This window comes from Poeciliopsis prolifica, unplaced genomic scaffold, assembly GCF_027474105.1.
Source record: "Poeciliopsis prolifica strain line A6 unplaced genomic scaffold, Auburn_PproV2 SCAFFOLD003, whole genome shotgun sequence".
Classification (NCBI taxonomy): Eukaryota; Metazoa; Chordata; class Actinopteri; order Cyprinodontiformes; family Poeciliidae; genus Poeciliopsis; species Poeciliopsis prolifica.
In genome coordinates, this window is record NW_026562378.1 from 19,692,918 (window position 1) to 19,709,809 (window position 16,892).

Here is a 16,892-nt window from a genome sequence, read left to right on the forward strand (position 1 = left end):
AATGTGACTGAGATTACTTTGCAGAGGACTGTTGAAACATTTCATTCTCAAGATGTGCACTTGCAGTTTTAATTAACTGCAAGGGGAAATTAAAGGGAAAATCCTTGTAAAATATTCAAAATTTGTTCCATTTTTATTAAAAAAGAAAACAAAACAATTGAATAACATTGAAATGAACAATAGAAAAATTCCAACAATGTGTACTTCTAAGTTTGTGGTTTTCTTAACATTCCTTTCTGGCATTTCCCAAAATACCCAAAAAGATTTTGCTTGCTTAATCGGGTTGTTTTCATTCTGAGTTTTAATTTTTACTCAAAATGTATCATTTTATACGATAATTTAATCTTTATCATTTTTAATTTTTTAGTGATCGTTGCTACATCTCAATCCTTTTTACTTTTTATTGTTGTTGTTCTTATTGTTCTGTTTTACCTGTAACATAAAACAGAAAAGTTCATCAGTTGTTGTCAAGCATTTTCCAATTTAGAAGGATGCTGCCATCTGCTGGATTTTTGGTATATATATATATATAAAAAAAAAGTCTAATGTCATAAACATAACACTGGTTTTGTTTTCATTGTCTGTGTGGTTTTAAAATTATGTTATTCTTATTTCTTGTTTCTTATAGCAAAACCTCAAACCAAAAAGTAAGTTTAAAGAATGAGCCGTGGGAGAAAGGCAGATCCCTTTAAATGTTCTCTTCCTGAATTTGATCCAGTTTCACTTTCCGTTCAGATGACAGGCGCTTAGAAGTAAGATCGTCTTAAAGGCAAAATCAGGCAGGAAGTGACCCATGTAAGCCCCCCTTTATTTGCTTCCTCTGTGACCTGAAACTGGAAAAGTGGAGGAGACTTTGGACGCTGAGCTAACAGCTACAACTCAAACTCTTAAGGTTGGACACTACTAAAAGTTTCTGTTCGGCTTGTGAAGTGTGCGTCATTCATGCGTTATCTGACGTCTGGGGGACGATAATGGCTTCTGAAATTTCACTCAAAAGTAACATAAAAGAAGGTGAGTTTTGATTTGATTTGATTATTTAAACCTTTATTTATTTATTTAAATTCTTACTCTCCGTGTTGTTGCTGTCCCTGCTTGGTATCAGTTTATGATTATCGACTTATTTTCACTGCAATTTGCGTAAGTGTGATAGATCAGTCGCTACAAACTGATTTCCACAGCTTAGTCAGCCCTTACTTATTCAGCTTTCTTTTCAGTCTATGTTCATGTTGTGAAAATGAAACCTATCTGCTCAGAGAACTCTTGGACAAAGCCTTATTTCAGAAACCCATCTAAACATAAATAAGTCACGTAACGTGTTAAACTCTTCCTGATCCTGCAGCAGAGGCGCTGGCCCTCTCCTTGGGTGAAGCCATCAGCAGTGGAGACTCCGAAGAGGCAGCTGAGCTGTGCAAAAAACTTTCCCAGCTCTCTGTTGAAGTGTCAGTCAACATCAAGAGCCATGTCTACCCTCAGGACTCCTTCAGGTGGGGGATGCAGGAGTGCAGGCAAAGGACATTCACTTTATTCTCTGTTCTTAGAATTTAATTTGGATATTAACATCATGCCTTGTCTTGTGTTTGCTCTCAAATTGGACAAAGACAAAAAAAAAACATGTTTAAATAACACAAAATTGATAGAAAATTACTTTCATCTCATAGAATATACTGTTTTTTTTTGTTGTTTTTTTGTTTGTAGATTGAAGGTTTGTGTGCAGGATGCGGAGTCAGAAGACTACATCCCAGTGACCCTTATTGTTTCCGCTGGGATGACAATTGCAGAAGTTAAAGATAAGGTGCAGTAAAGCTTCATCCTCATAATTTTTTTTTTATTCCACAAGTCCAAAACCGCACAAAAACATAGCAATATTACTATATGATCTACACAATGCTGCTTTGCTTCCATATCTCTTGAGGTATTTTTTAAATGTTTTCCAGTGAGGATGGTGTGTTTAAGGTGGTGTGAAATAGTTTTCCTCCCATACCTGTCATGTTTTGGCTTAAAAGGTTTAATTTTGGTCTCATCTGACCAGAGCATCTTACTTCTTTGTTTTCTGTGTCTCCCACATTGTTTATGGTTAACTGCAATCAGAGCATTTCATAGCGTTCAATCAGCAATGCCTCTCCTACTGTCACTTTTCAATGCAGGTCATTGATAACTATCCTATTTCCAGATTTTTCTACCCAAGTTCTCTCTCTCCAGCTTCTAGAGTTAAATCAGGCCTTGTGGCTGATCTTAAAATTTCTTCACAACTTTACTCCTAATGTATCTCCTAATGTTTCTTGTCCTCATGATGCTGTTTGTTCACTGATGTTCTCCATTAAACTTCTGAAGCCTTCATAGAGCAGCTGGATCTATACTGAGTTAAATTCCTGAAAGGCACTCTGTACTGGGAACTAGTTGCACTGGATTTTGTGACATGCATTTGTATAGGACTGAATACAAATGCATGCCACTCCATTCTGATTTGAAAACAACATGTATACTCAAATCCATCATCACAATGTTTTGTGATGATGGTTCACAAATACTGCAATAATTTGCAGTACTGTAATTGAAGCATATGCAGTATTTGGTTAAGTATCATTTATTTTGTGTTTCTACATTTCATGCTGGTTTAGTTTTTGTTTTGTTTTTTTACATTTTCAGATCAGTCAGGACTTTGGGTTTCACCCTACACTGCAGCGCTGGGTGATCGGTAAACGCTTGGCTCAAGATCAAGAGACATTATACAGCCATGGCATTCGCAAGAACGGAGATCAGGCTTTCCTGTTTATCCTCTCTGCCAATGCAGCCCAGCTTACACGGCAGCAACACAAACAGGACCAGGAACAACAGCGAATTGCTGGTCAGTACTGCATTTATAGAAAATAGTGTCTTGTCTTCTATATTGTTCATGAAATTTATTTTATTTTTTTGTCAATAATGTGGCTGACATAAAACAGCAGCCAAAACAGGCAAATTATCGGTGCATTCCTAATCTATTTTTGCTCTTGTTTATTGATTGGAATGGCAAACATTATATGCAGTTTCTGTGGAGACTTTCTTCAAGTAATTAAGCAAGAAAAATAAAATTGAGCTTATCCAACTAAATATTGATTAAAAAAATATATATATAACTTTAATTTTTCTGTGCATTTCTGTCTTTAGGTATTGTGGAATCTTTGCCATTATTGCAGCTTCATCCAAGAGGCGCAGGCAGTGGCGACAAAACAGTTCCTCCTCCTGTTCCTCCTAAAAACGTGACTCCTCCCAAACCTGCTCCTAAACCTCGGGTGAGAACGTAGATAACGTAAAAATCATAGGCTTGATAATGACTTGCAAATGCACTTCTGTTGAAACTTTTACATACACAGTTCATGGGCATGGATGACATAATAGTAACAATTTCATATTTCAGTCAACCATGATTGAGTTTGTAATCACGTACAGGCTCAATTGGATACACATTCAGCCCTACTATGGTAATATTTAAGAAATGTTGCTTTCAAGTTGCACATTGACTACACTATTCTTTGAAGTTATCAACAAAATTTTGGGATCATATTGGCTGGACATTTTACCGTGTCCCTTTGCAGAACTGATTGTTAACTTAATTCAGATGGTTGTTTTGCACAACCTCAACTTTTAAGTACGGTCCAAGAAAACTTGAGTTCAGTTATTGTTTCTACTACATTTTCTATATTTGTATGTAATTTTTATTGCCTTAGAATTTACAGTAGTGTCTATGTTTCAACCATTATAATTTATTTAGGATAATGGGTATTCATTTGAAGGTAGCCTTGTCTATTTCCATCTAAGTTGTACAATGCAGTTGTAATTGTGGTCAAATAGCCAGTTGTTTCGGCTAGCCATAAAAATCTTCTTTGTGAAGCTTTCGGCTCGTGCATTTGGGCAGCTGCAAGCTTCAGCTGAGCTGAAGCTCAAAGTTTCTGATTTTAAACCAAAGATTTCTTAGTTGGGAAGAATCAGCAGTAATGTGGAACTTGCTTCTCTGGAATCAGGGAGCCTGGAGTTCTTGAAGTTTCAACATTACTTACTTAAACCTTGATCTTTTGTTCTTCTTGAATGTTCTAGTGATGCTGGATACACATAAAATTTGTTTCAGTCTAAACCAAAATAAACATTTAAACTCTGACCTCAAGCTTATTAATGAGTTGGTGAATATGATCAAAAGCCCCATCTATGTCAAAAAACCTCCTTGTCCAGCACAAAAGAGTCGTTAAAATATGTCAGAATGGTTAAAATATGCCAGAATTATTCCAAAAGACTAGTAGAGCCATTTTAAATAAGATATTGATAAAGTTTTTTTTTTTTTTGGGGGGGTGGGGGGGGAGGTTTGGTTGATTTTTTGCTCCTGCCTTTTATAATTTTGATCCTGTTTGAATTACGTTAAATCCACAATAAATTCAACTTCAATTCAACGAAGCAATCTAGTAAATAACTTAAAAATAAGCTATTTACCTAAAGCCTAAAATGAATTAATTCCATGCCCATGTAAATCTGTATTAATTTCCCAATAAAACTACATTTGAATCTTGTTTAAAGTGATGTTTTCATCATTCTGAGAATGATCTAATGAAAAGACATATTATTATAAATTATTTTTGGATATGCTAACCCTTATTACATTTTTAGCAGTGGAGTTATTTGTGTATTTGTGTTTAGTTGGGCTGGCCCTGCACGATGTGCACTTTTCTCAACAAACCAACACGTCCCGGCTGTGAGATGTGTGGAGCAGAAAGACCTCAGGACTATGAAGTACCAGACGTCTATCAGCCAGATCAGGACGAAGTCTTGCGCATTCAGCAAGAACAACTGGCTTTACTGCAATATGAACAGGTATGCAATGCTGATTAACTGTCTAAGCAATACCCATTATATGATTTAAAGGGATTAATTGGTCTGAATTACAGCCAGTTCACTTTTGTTAAATCAAGTAAACTGCAACAGTAATGGTTGATATAAATTATGTGTACTTGCTGATCTAAATCCATGTTTTGTTCACTTTCTCCTCTGTGATCTTGTAATGAAGGCTCAACAGCTGGAACGTGAGCAGAACTATTTGTACCTGTTGGCCACAGATGACCAAAACCTCATCACTAACACCACAGAGACAGATTGCCCCATTTGTTTTTCTACTCTGGAGCCAGGAGACGGGGTTGTGCTCAGAGAATGTCTGCACACCTTCTGCAGGTTAGAGAGGCCTTTTTTTTTGTAGTTTAAGAGGTAAAAACAGTCTACTAAAATCAAGTAAAATCTTTGAATTGAACAGTTGAACATATTGTCTTCCTTCAGGGAGTGTCTTAAAGGGACAGTCATAAACAGCCAGGATGCGGAGGTATCTTGTGCAGATACAGATTGCGAGAGCAAGTTATTGGATCGAGAAATTAAAGAGGTGAGCTAAAAAACATTCAATGCAGAGAACCCAATGACGAATGTAAACTATTTATAATAAATAAGGACGTCTTTTTCAACTTTTCCACATTTGAATTTATTGAATCTAAATTTAGTAACATTGCTGCTGCAGTCAGAACCCACCCTTGGAATAATCATTGTTGCAAAGCACACACACCTTTAGACATTTGCTCAAGTGTTAGTGCGCTATGCAATTTCTAATTGATCTGCCTTTATCATGAGGAAATATGCAACCTGTAATTTTGCTGCAATTTCTTGGTCAGCTTCTCACAGAGGAGGAGCACCAGCGGTTTCTGGAGTTGCGCTTAAGCATTGCAGAAAGTCGCTCCGAGCACAGCTTCCACTGCCAGACCCCCAACTGCCGAGGCTGGTGCATCTATGAGGATGACGTCAACGAGTTCCACTGCGACCTCTGCAATGAGACCAATTGCATTCTCTGCCGAGTAACTTTGCAATTTTGACTCAGACTAATAATAGATCTACTTTTATACATTGTAATATTAAAGGTATAATAAATAATTGATTTTGCTGACTTTGTTTTAGGCCATCCACAAAGACATGAATTGCAAGGACTACCAGGATGATCTGCGCATCCGAGCAGAGAATGATGAAGCAGCTCAGAAGACAAAGCAGATGCTGGAGGTAGGATAGCCTAAAGCTGAATGTGGAAACTGTTACTTTTGTTGTTTTTTTATAGCTATGTTAATCTCTTTTGAAGTCTTATTTGAATGTGTCGTGCTATGAAAAAGTACTTGCAAACAGAGAGACATATGTTTCTGTCTGTTTTCAAAATGAAAAATTTCTAATCATGACTGCACACACAGACTAAAACTAACACATCTAATTCACCAAAATAGTGCAATATTGCGATTTTTGAGGCACGATGTTCAGTCTTTGGGGTGAAATATTATATTATTATTTTTCTCATTTTAAACTATTGATCTTTGTTAAGTTGGATGAATATTTGCTGATTGATTCAGTCCCCCACTGTGTGTGTAATTTCACTTAATCCTCACAATTTGGCTATCGTGTCAGAAACGCTTGTGATACAAAACTTTAGAAAGTGACATTTAGTACATGGCTAAATGTACTAAATTGCTAACTGAGTGTTAAATAATTCTGTGATTGTAGAACATGCTGCAGAATGGAGAAGCCATGAAATGCCCACGGTGTGACATCATTGTCCAGAAAAAGGATGGCTGCGATTGGATCTGTTGTCTGATGTGCAAGACGGAAATCTGCTGGGTCACCAAACAAGCCCGATGGGGACCAAAAGTAAATCTCATTGCACAATACACAAGAAAACGAAACAACACAAACTTGTGTAGTTTGATATTAAAATGAAGGACTGTGTTGTTGTTGTTTGAGTTACTCACTAACTTTTTTTTTTCTTTTTGCAGGGAACTGGTGATATATCCGGTGGCTGTAAATGTCGGGTCAACAATCAGCCTTGTCATCCCAATTGCCAAAACTGTCACTGAGGCAAACAAACTCTTAAGCTCAACAATCCACTCTGTCACTGTGAACTGTTTCAATTTAATTAAGAATCTGATGCATTAAACTCTTGAACACATTATATTTTACACTCATGTAAACGTTGATAGCGCATTCGCCAAAATAGGAGAAAATCTATCAACAATTAAAGATGTCACACTGTCAACTCTAGGAAAAAAATACCTTAGAATTCTTATTATAAATCTGGTGATTAAGTCATATGTTGTTCCACGTTCTTTCAATGCAGTCCCTATGCAGTGAGTTTGTATTGTCTAACAAAAGTAAAAAAAAAAAAAAGGCTTAACACCTAAACAGCTTCAATATATGGACCTCCCTTTATGTTTCTCCAAAATAGTTTGTAACTATGTCTTAATAATTCAATAATTTGTCTTTGTCACTTTCCAACTCAGCAGTACTCAAAAAAGCACCAGAATAATTGAACAATGAAGATTGCAATTGCGGGAACCAATGTAATGCAATCAAAGTTTAACTGAGATTAAAGTATTTCTAAGTTGTAATTTATGTATGTTGCTCTGTTTTGCCGACGACACAATTTTTTGGGAATTGTTAGGATTATTCAGTCTTTTGTTCAGACTGGGGTGAAGGATGCTCTGTGTACCGTTTACATTAATTGCATATTTTTTTATGTAAATCTCCTTATTTTGATGCTCTTGGAGAGACGTAATGAAAATGTATAATGATTTCTTCATCTTAAATGTTTACTCCTGAATAAGTGCAGGATAAAATGTATTGCATTATGTGATTTGTATCTTTAGGTGTTGGTCTTGATGTTTTCTTTGAAGGTGTTATAGATCTCTTTTCTCAGGCAGGGAGCACACATTTAATAATTGAAATTTAAAGTCATTGTATCATTTTATTTTTACAAAGACTTAGGATTTTTAAGTAATTACCTTGTAAAAATTTTGTTACAATTATGATTCTTTTGTACCCTTCCCGCTGAACTGCGGAATTGTGCTGCCTTAAAACTTCCAATTAGATTTTGCAATATCTAAATATGCATTGCCAAGTTTATATTGAAAAGATATGTACTGCAGAATATAAACTCTAATTCTAATAAACTGGAATCACTTGAAAAATGTGTGATTGTTGCAAATTAAACCTCACAGAGGCTTATAAACTGAGATTCACGCATAGGTCCACTTTACACTATACCCGCTTAATGACATTGAAAACGAGAAATGAATGCAGAATGTGGATGAGCTCGCACAACTTTGGTTCAGTCAGAGAATTTGAACAAGGTTACAAATGAAGCAAAATGAAAGCTCAAAACAACATGATATACTTAGAATTTATCAGGTGAGTCTAGGGAGCGCAAGAGAAAGAGAAGCACACACACCTCCAAATTGTGCATGTTAAGAGATTACGAAAGGTTTAAAGTTCAGTCAGCTGCAACATAGGTTGGTCTCACTGTCAAAGAAAATAGCATTTAGTAATATGGATAAACACACAAGTAGCATTTCACAACATTGTGATATATGTACAATTTAGAATAAAAACATGTAAATCATTTAAAATTAGATATTTGTTTACTGTATGGTTTTCATTACAAAGATATGTGCACAGCACTGTGCTATAAAATATTTCTGCATACATTGGCATGCTGAGAGAGAGAAAAATTACTATTCAAACATGGAGTCTCCTTCAACAAGGTGCAGAATCCTCTATTGTTTGGAGGTCAAATTCACATATTGTGAGACAAATCAGTGAAATGACCAACTGGCTTTTTAATCTCACTGGAATCTAGTATCGTTCAACTACTCTCCAAAAGAACATAGGGTGGTATTCAGAAAAGACCTTTATGCATACTTCACTATATACCGGTTTTACGGTTCATACTCTTTTCATTTGTATTAATAGATTAAACTTGTCCACTTTTAGCATAAGGGCCCTGAGATAACTTTTTTTAAATGATGCTGCACAACTATTTAAAATTAACAAAACTTTTAAAACATTTCATACTCTACAAGTTTTAAAATGAAAAGCTATTTCAGCATCAAAAAAGCATTATGTTTTAACCGAATAAAGAATTCAAACAAATACAGCAAACACTTTCACTCAAGTTTATTATCAATCTATAGTACAACTTTACATTAGTATATCAGTTTTATTATAACAAAATAATCAAAAGGCAGATACATCATTTAGTGCAATGAAAATAAATTCCACTGAGTGGCATCTTATGTAAAACTAAGTGATCCTTTGTTCCTTTGTGATACTGATCAGCAGGTGTTTTCATAGATTCCTTTGTGTCAGGTCATCTTCATTATGGTTTAGAGATTTAGAGCCATTTCCAGTTGTGGCACATAATATGGGTTCTTAATCTTTTAAATACAATGCAGATACAGAGTGATAAATGTTGAGTTCTCTTGTGAGTTGCTTTACTGAAGCTGAATTAAAAGAACAATATGCCATCATAAGTATGTAGGTAACTCCTCACTCTGCAGCCATCATTTTTATAATTAAAGGAAAAAAAACATTACATAGATCAAGAAATATACCAACTTGACATGTTTCTAATTTTCTGTCAAGACAAGTTTTTATGTCATTTCCAAAAAGGAAATGATATAAAACTCACCTTTTTAAAAAGGTGAATAGAAAAGCTTGGACAACATGAATGCATTGCACACTCAGAAACTAAATTTACCAAGTGTCGTGTTCAAATAAAGCTTACGATATGTTTGAAAGTGAAATTGCATACCAGAAGAAAATCTGTTCTGACAAACCAGAGATCAGACAAGTAGTATTTGTTTTTCCAGACATAAGCCATTTTTGAAATGTCAGTAGTCTGCTTATAATTTGGCATGTATTTGTCACACCCTTCTGTGTTCAGGCACACACTTTAGTTTCATACCCATAGCCAAAGAACAGCATGCTGCTCATACCCAGGCTTCCCAAGACATATAAAAATAAATCCTCTTAAAATGTACTACTGGGTTCTGCAACACAAAGTTAACATCAAGTGTGTAAGCTTTCTCTAATAAAGTTGGACAGATGTAATTCAGTCAATATAATACAAAGCTTAAATGTAGGGATTAAAATGCTGTTCTGGTTCAGGATCTAAATGTGCTATGATTTTGTCATCAGCATTTCTGCAACATAATTCAAGCATTTTATTCCACTACAAAGAATAAGAGTGGCACTTTACAGGTAGACCAGCGTGAATGCTCTAGCCACTTTAAGAAATTATCCTTATTTACAGAGGAGGATTTAAAGATACCTTGCAAAGACATTTATTCTTCTTCGTGTGAACTTACCCAGAAGAGAGACAGAAGACTGAATAGTTATTTAAGGGCATGTCTCAGAGGAGCCATTTTCCAGATTGTTTTACTAAATATTTGGGTTTTCTTGCAACTCTTTGCTAAGTCATTGTTTATTTCCAGATTGCAAAAGCCATTTCTATGATATCAGCGTTAACCTTCAATAAAATTACTGACGTATGTAAATTAGACTACTTTGCTTATACCCATTTGTATGCATTTCCATATGAAAAGTAGATAATCTTAGCCACAAACCTTAATTAAAATGCACAATGAAGATTGACATTTCTAGAAGATGCTCCATTTACAGAAAAAGATCCAAATTCTACAATTGAAAAACAAGAGAGGATGAAGAAACTTAAACCCATAAAATTATGACTGTAAAATGGTTTCATGTTCCAGTCAAACTACTAACATCCCTCAAATTTTACAGTTGTTTAAATACAGGGGATCCTCAAGTTGGTCTCAGAACAGGTATCAAATGCATATAACAAATGAGTTGCAATCAAACACACACATGCACACAAACACACATTCTCTCATTCTTGGCAGCAAGTTTCAAGTGTAGTGAGTCAGGCTTTCAGCATAAATCTCAGTGAGCGAAACACTAAATCAGACGTCCTATTACAAAATATAAATAAACTTTAATTATGACACAATTAACAACAGTCCTTTGAAATATTTTCTTCATTTTAACATTGAGAATTTCTTCATTTAGGAGCACCAGCAGCTTTTGAACCTACACACCCTTTTAAGGATTCAAAAGTGCCATGGACTTATAAACTCCTCTCAGAGCAGAATGTTTGGTCACATCCTTGACAACAACAGAGGAGTGTTAAGATGTTCAGCTTAGTTAGCACTCTCCAGCCAGTGTTAGACTCCAAAAATGGTCAGAGCGTTCTTGGAAAGGACCCATCAGTCAAGGTCAGAAAAGATGTCATGTTGGTTTTAGGGTAGTTCAAGGAAATAAGTCCAGCTTGGGGGCCCACTCCAGAGCTGTGTTAACCACAGCAAGAGCTGCTGCCCCTAACGCTACAGTCAGACCCATGACTGCCAATCTGACAAAGCGCCGGGCAGTTGAAGGCTGTGCCACAGTCATGACAGGGCTCACAGTCGAGCTCTCTGGAGAACCCTGCTTTTGTTTGCGTCTGCGACGGTGAACTGTGTCCGGCTTTTGCTGAGTAGATGGAAGCTCAAAGTCCTTAAAGGTAGAAGTCGCCATGCTTAGGAGGAAAATAGAGATGAAAAGGGGGGAGAAAAAAAGGACGTTGAAGAAGTTAATAGAAGAACAGCAAATTATGCTTGTTGGTGAAAAGCAAAGGAAACTTTAATTTGTGCTTTATATTAAAAGAAGATGCAAGGGAGAGAAATAAAAGATGGCACAAAAATTGTTTACAAGCATCAGCCCGAAGGACTTAAGTACCTTTCATGTGCAGCTGCCTCTCTGGCCAATTCAGAGGGAGGAAATTGGACAAAGAGGTCTCCAGCTCGGCTGATCAGGGTCTCGTATGGCAGATCCTGGGGAATCTGAGACAGCAGGTGATGGACCATTGCCATATCACATTCACAGTCCAACACTTCCTCTTCTCGGTGTAGCACAATCTGCAACAGATAAAGCACGCATTTCTCAAGGGCCATCATAACAAGTGCAAGCATTTACTGTGAGTGCCATTGAAAAAGTCTGCTGTCAGGGGTGTAACAAGCTGCAACAACATTTCAGACAAAAATCGGGCTTGCCAAACTAGTTGCAATCTCGAGGAAAAAAAAGAAAATAAAAAACATGTCGAACATCAAGATGTGACACAGCTAAAATTACCCTTCTCAAAGGGGATCAATCACATCAGCATTCAACTGTTTCTCTTTCTATCAAAGATGAGGGAAGGAAAGTGCCAAATTGTAAATCTGATTAAGTCACAGCAGCATCTCAGTAGAGTAGAATTTTTTTCCCTGGTAAATGTAATGATTATGGCTTATTCCTAATTAAAAAAAAATTAGAACGTCCCAAATTGCAACAGAATCCTGTTGCAATTTGGGACAGTTGTTCAGCAGACAACCATTGACATCTTACACATGAATGATAGGGTGTGAAAAGTAATTGCTGTACCTGAGAATAATAGTGAAAAGTTAAGTGGAAGAAAAAAATGTGATGGCCTTTATGCCACACTGCACAGATATAGTAATCCACACATCAGGACCCAAACTAAGTACTGAGGGCATTTACTGTACAGTGCATTCCTATTTGTTTCATATTACTGTATCAAAACTATTTTCTCTGATGAAATATTCAATTAAGTAGACATGAAAGGAAACTTACCACAGCCGCAAAATAGATTGGCATCAGAGGATGGCAGGCCAGAAAGAAGTCATACAACCGTACAACATGACGGAAATCAGAGAGCACATGGCCAAACCAGGTTATCAGCCAGCTAAGAGCAAAGACTGTGCCCACTTCAGCCCTGAGAAATAATAAAAGACTTACAGTGAGAACAACTTACAAACAAGCCTGAGATAATTCACGGCTTCTTACCCACTAATTTGTTTTACCAATTATATTCATACATTCATTAAAAAAAAAACCACACAATAAGATCAGAAATCTTAGGTTACATGAGGAAACCAGACAGAGCAAGTCAGTTCAAAAGGCCATCAATGGAATCAGCGCGCCAAGCAAAGGACTTAATGACGTCCTGTTTACAGTCTGAAGTTAAGCTATCATAATAGGATCAGTGTTCTGTTAAAGAGCGCAGAGACTGCATTTATCTGCAATGTTTGTGAATATTAATGTGAAACATTTATGTGAACTTTTTTTTTTTAAATAGAACATTGCTTCTGGGTTTTTCACAGCAGAACATGTTAGTTAATAAGAATTAATATTCAGGGATGCAAAATTCCATTCAATGCTTTTAGATTTATGTCCCTGTAAAACTGTTGTGACTGTCTAAAGTAGACAACAGTTTTGTTGTGCTTTTTAAGTTTTCTTCCCTTTTAAGTTGTGCATGTATCATCCTTCTCATTCTTCTTATACCGTGAGCATTTTAGAGGATTTTGTTTTTTGAATATCTACCAGAGCCAGCATCATCAATCATAACGGTGTATAAAATAAGAAGAAATCCTACTGCTGCATGAAGTCTTGCACCTCAGGGTTGACCCTTTCAATAATAGGCATCAGATAGTTAAGAATGTGTTTTGTGTTGTCCATGGTGGGGTCCATGAAGTCCCTGTGATAGAGGGCAAAACAAAGAATTCAGATTTAAGTCTAATCTAACCTTAAAAGACAAACTTAACAGAAGACAAACTGCTGACCAATTTGCTTTTGGCATGTACCTGAGGTGATGTGTGGAGAGTTTTTCCACTAGAACAGTTGCCAGGCGCTCCCCCACGACCAACAAGAAGGTGACAACAATGTCATGGTATCCCTGGTAATAGTGCAGCTGGGGATTACGTTGCAGCACTCTCAGGATTATGTCAATTAGTTCTTCCTGAAGACCCTCTCTCTGCTCATCTGGCATACCTGCACAAGCACATTGAAGATGAAATGTTGCTGTTATACGTTTTCAGTGTTGCTGCTTTTTAATATCTTAATATGTTTAAAACATCAGGGCAACTAAAAATAAAATGTATATATTCTTAAGACAGACCAGTCAAAATCTCTTAAAGCTAACTTTTGTCATAAATTTTTTAAGAGAAACAAATATGTTTTAATAATATTCTATCTATATAATAAAAAATAGCATTTTTGAAATAGGTTTTGAGGCTGCATGAAAAGTGAAGCGTATTAACTTTAATACTGAAAAAACTAATTAAACAGGGCTGTTCTTAAATAAAAACTTAGTTTATTAAATAGGATCAATTTGAAATGTATGTAATGGTCTTGGAATGGTCTTACAACTTTTTTTGTAAACGTGCCTTGAGACAACATTGTTGTGAGCAGGTGCTATATTAATACATTTACATTGAAGACACAAAAATGAAACCTTCACTTGCATACAAGTAATACAAGGTATTAAACTTTGCTATGTGAAACTCAGACTGGTGGATATTAGACAATCCTTTCCAAGACCAACTAACATAAGCACAGCATTTCACAACCAATTCTGACTTAGAAAATAACTTGTGAGAGGACTTGGCAAATGTTTTGTAGTGCATAGTGCATCCAATAAAAACGGCATCAGTGTTGACTGTCAGCTGAATCCTCCAGGTCAGCAAGTAAGGGTTAAAAATTTGTAAGATTGTATTAATTTCAAGAGAATGTTTATTTTATTTATTTAATTGTTTTTAGTTCATTAAGGTGTTTTGTTAGCAGAATATAAACATTTTAAGACCTTTGCAGCATCCTACAATCAAATTCCAATATGATTCTCTAATACAAATAAAAGGTTTTGTCTCTTTAGTATAAAAAAACAAGAATTTCCAACACCTTAACAGTAATTTGAATGAGATTATGACAGCTTCCTAAAAAGGCTCCCACATGTTGGACATACTGCAAAGCAGTGAATAACAGCAGTTTGTTGTGCAAACTACTCACCAGGTGGAAACCTTCGTAGAGAACGCTGAACATCAAGCAAGACCTGGTTGTAATCCTTATTGTTTTCCCGCTCTACTTTTTCTGGACAGGACAAATTACCATAAGCAAACAGTGTATGCAAGGAGAAGTTGCACCTGAGCAGAGTGTGAAAATAACTGCCATCATGCTAAATAAAAAAAGCAGAAGTTTGATCAGGTTGAGGGAAAATATATATATATATATACATCCAAAATTGCTTTTTATATGCATTTGTATATACACACAAAAATAAAGAGCTATGCAAAAAACGGTACCAGGTTCTTGATCCAATAGGGTTGGGGGGATGTTGAGGAGCCAGGGCCAGACCTGACAGCGAATCTCATCGGTCAGCAGTCCCCCCTCACTGATTGCCATCCTCCTCAGCGTTGCTACGTCCACTGGATCCACACTCAGGGCCTGGTTGATGTCTGCAATTTTCCGTTTCCGTTTGGTTTCCCAGTCTACAAGAGGGGGGAAAAAGTGTCTATTCTCAACGTTACAGTGAAAAATCAATAGTAAAAACCTGCAAGCAGAATTGAGAGATTACGTTTCAAAAAAATATGAACCAGTGACTTATAACTGCTTTCGTGAGTAGTCGCAATCTGGCAGTCTTTTAATTAACTTTGCGTGGTGCACTGTTTTCCACGTACCTTGTCTTCCATTCATCGGCGACGACGAGCGATCACTTCTAGTCGTCCTCATTTCTCTCCTCTTCTTGGTGAGTTCTTATTGCAAATCATCTCTTGATATTTTTCGGTTGACGAACCCCCTGTTACAGTTCCTATGCTTGCTGTAGTAAATAGCCGTTGTTTTAATTAGCAACGGTAGCCTTCATAAAGACACGGCCCCTGATAGTTGTCTTGCTACTGTGTTAGCTAATAACCAAGCTGGCACCGCACCAGTCGGGTTCCGTTAACGATACTTCCACTAAAAGAGCCATCAGTTTTTTAGAGCGCTAGTTAAAAGGAATATACCGTAAGAACCGCAGAAGCCGCTACATGTTTACACTGGCGGAAGTGATCTGCATCAGCGTTAGCTTCCCTGCTAAGAATGAATGATGACGTCTGCTCCAGCTGAGTGGCGGAGTCAGTTCCTTACCAGTCAGCCGGCGAAAGACCCAGCTGAAAGTAGGGCGGAGGGCGTTCTCTTTTTTCTTTTCAAAACAAAACCAATCGGGGTATGTATTTCAGTTCCACTACATGTTATGCAAATTAAGGCCACAACTAAATACAAAATAAACAAAGAAAAAAAGTCAACAGATGTATCAGAAAAAGTGTAATAATGTCAAGAGTACAATTCAAAAATTTAAGTATAATATCCAATTGTGTAGTTTTCCATAAAAAAAGCACAATAAAGACATACTGCCTTATCGTATTAATTTAACAAAATACAAAGTTTTCAAATAAACACATACATGCAGTGACACCAAAACAAAACAAAACAACAACAACAACAACAACAACAAAACTCATCAAATTGGAGCAACACTAGTTCCTCCATTATAATCTGCAGGACCCTGTTCTCTTTTATGTTGCTGCTGAAGTAACGCAATGTACAGGATCTCCACACTCACAGCTCTACACATTGCTGAGAGGATGTCAACAGGAAGTAATGTTTGTTTCAGTTTCCTCAGAAACAGTCTCTGTTCTACTCTGTTTCTCTATCCCCGTGGTGTTATTCAACCACATCAGATTATCAGATTTTTATGTTTTGAGGAACTCAATGCAGATCACTTTCTCTACTGAAAGGCTGAACATGCTGGGAAATGTATGCTCATGACTTCTGGGCGGCATTCATCCTTACATTCACTCACAATAAGGATAAATGTAAAATTGCAGCAAAGAAAGTATTTTTATCTAGGTTTTATTTTTACATTTTGTATCCTCAAATGTCACATTGCAAATGTATGGATGCAATGCAAATACAATTACATTCATTCTGCAAATAGCACCAGTTTGACATAAACATATCAGCAGAGTCCATCGCAGCGTCGTCTTGTCATAATAATCAACACTGTCCAACTTGTCCTTAAACAAATTCTCAACCAGTCAATCACCAGGAACCAGTCAGTACCATCTGATTAAGATGAGTCACGGTTTCTTCCCCTGCAGCGTCTGTGTCTGCTAGGCGTGGTGTAGTTCTGATGAAACGAAAACAGAAAC

The 16,892-nt window shown here is 36.5% G+C and overlaps 2 protein-coding genes across 2 annotated transcripts; one reads left to right on the forward strand and one right to left on the reverse strand.

Annotated features, from left to right (window-relative positions):
• Positions 1-599: 599 nt before the first annotated feature.
• Positions 600-7,993, forward strand: rbck1 (RanBP-type and C3HC4-type zinc finger containing 1). The gene is made up of 13 exons (XM_055021172.1): positions 600-647; positions 736-1,011; positions 1,340-1,484; positions 1,696-1,792; positions 2,647-2,845; positions 3,148-3,272; positions 4,666-4,839; positions 5,033-5,193; positions 5,296-5,395; positions 5,679-5,858; positions 5,959-6,057; positions 6,547-6,690; positions 6,816-7,993. Exons 2-13 carry the CDS (start codon positions 972-974, stop codon positions 6,894-6,896), a joined length of 1,545 nt encoding a protein of 514 aa, XP_054877147.1. The 5' UTR covers positions 600-647; positions 736-971; the 3' UTR covers positions 6,897-7,993.
• Positions 7,994-8,967: 974 nt separating this feature from the next.
• tbc1d20 (TBC1 domain family, member 20) lies at positions 8,968-15,816 on the reverse strand. The gene is given in 9 exon segments (XM_055027451.1): positions 8,968-11,410; positions 11,611-11,789; positions 12,502-12,643; positions 13,304-13,405; positions 13,512-13,698; positions 14,713-14,782; positions 15,006-15,033; positions 15,035-15,191; positions 15,381-15,816. Coding segments are annotated over 9 exon segments (1,182 nt in total). The 5' UTR covers positions 15,433-15,816; the 3' UTR covers positions 8,968-11,145.
• Positions 15,817-16,892: the final 1,076 nt, after the last annotated feature.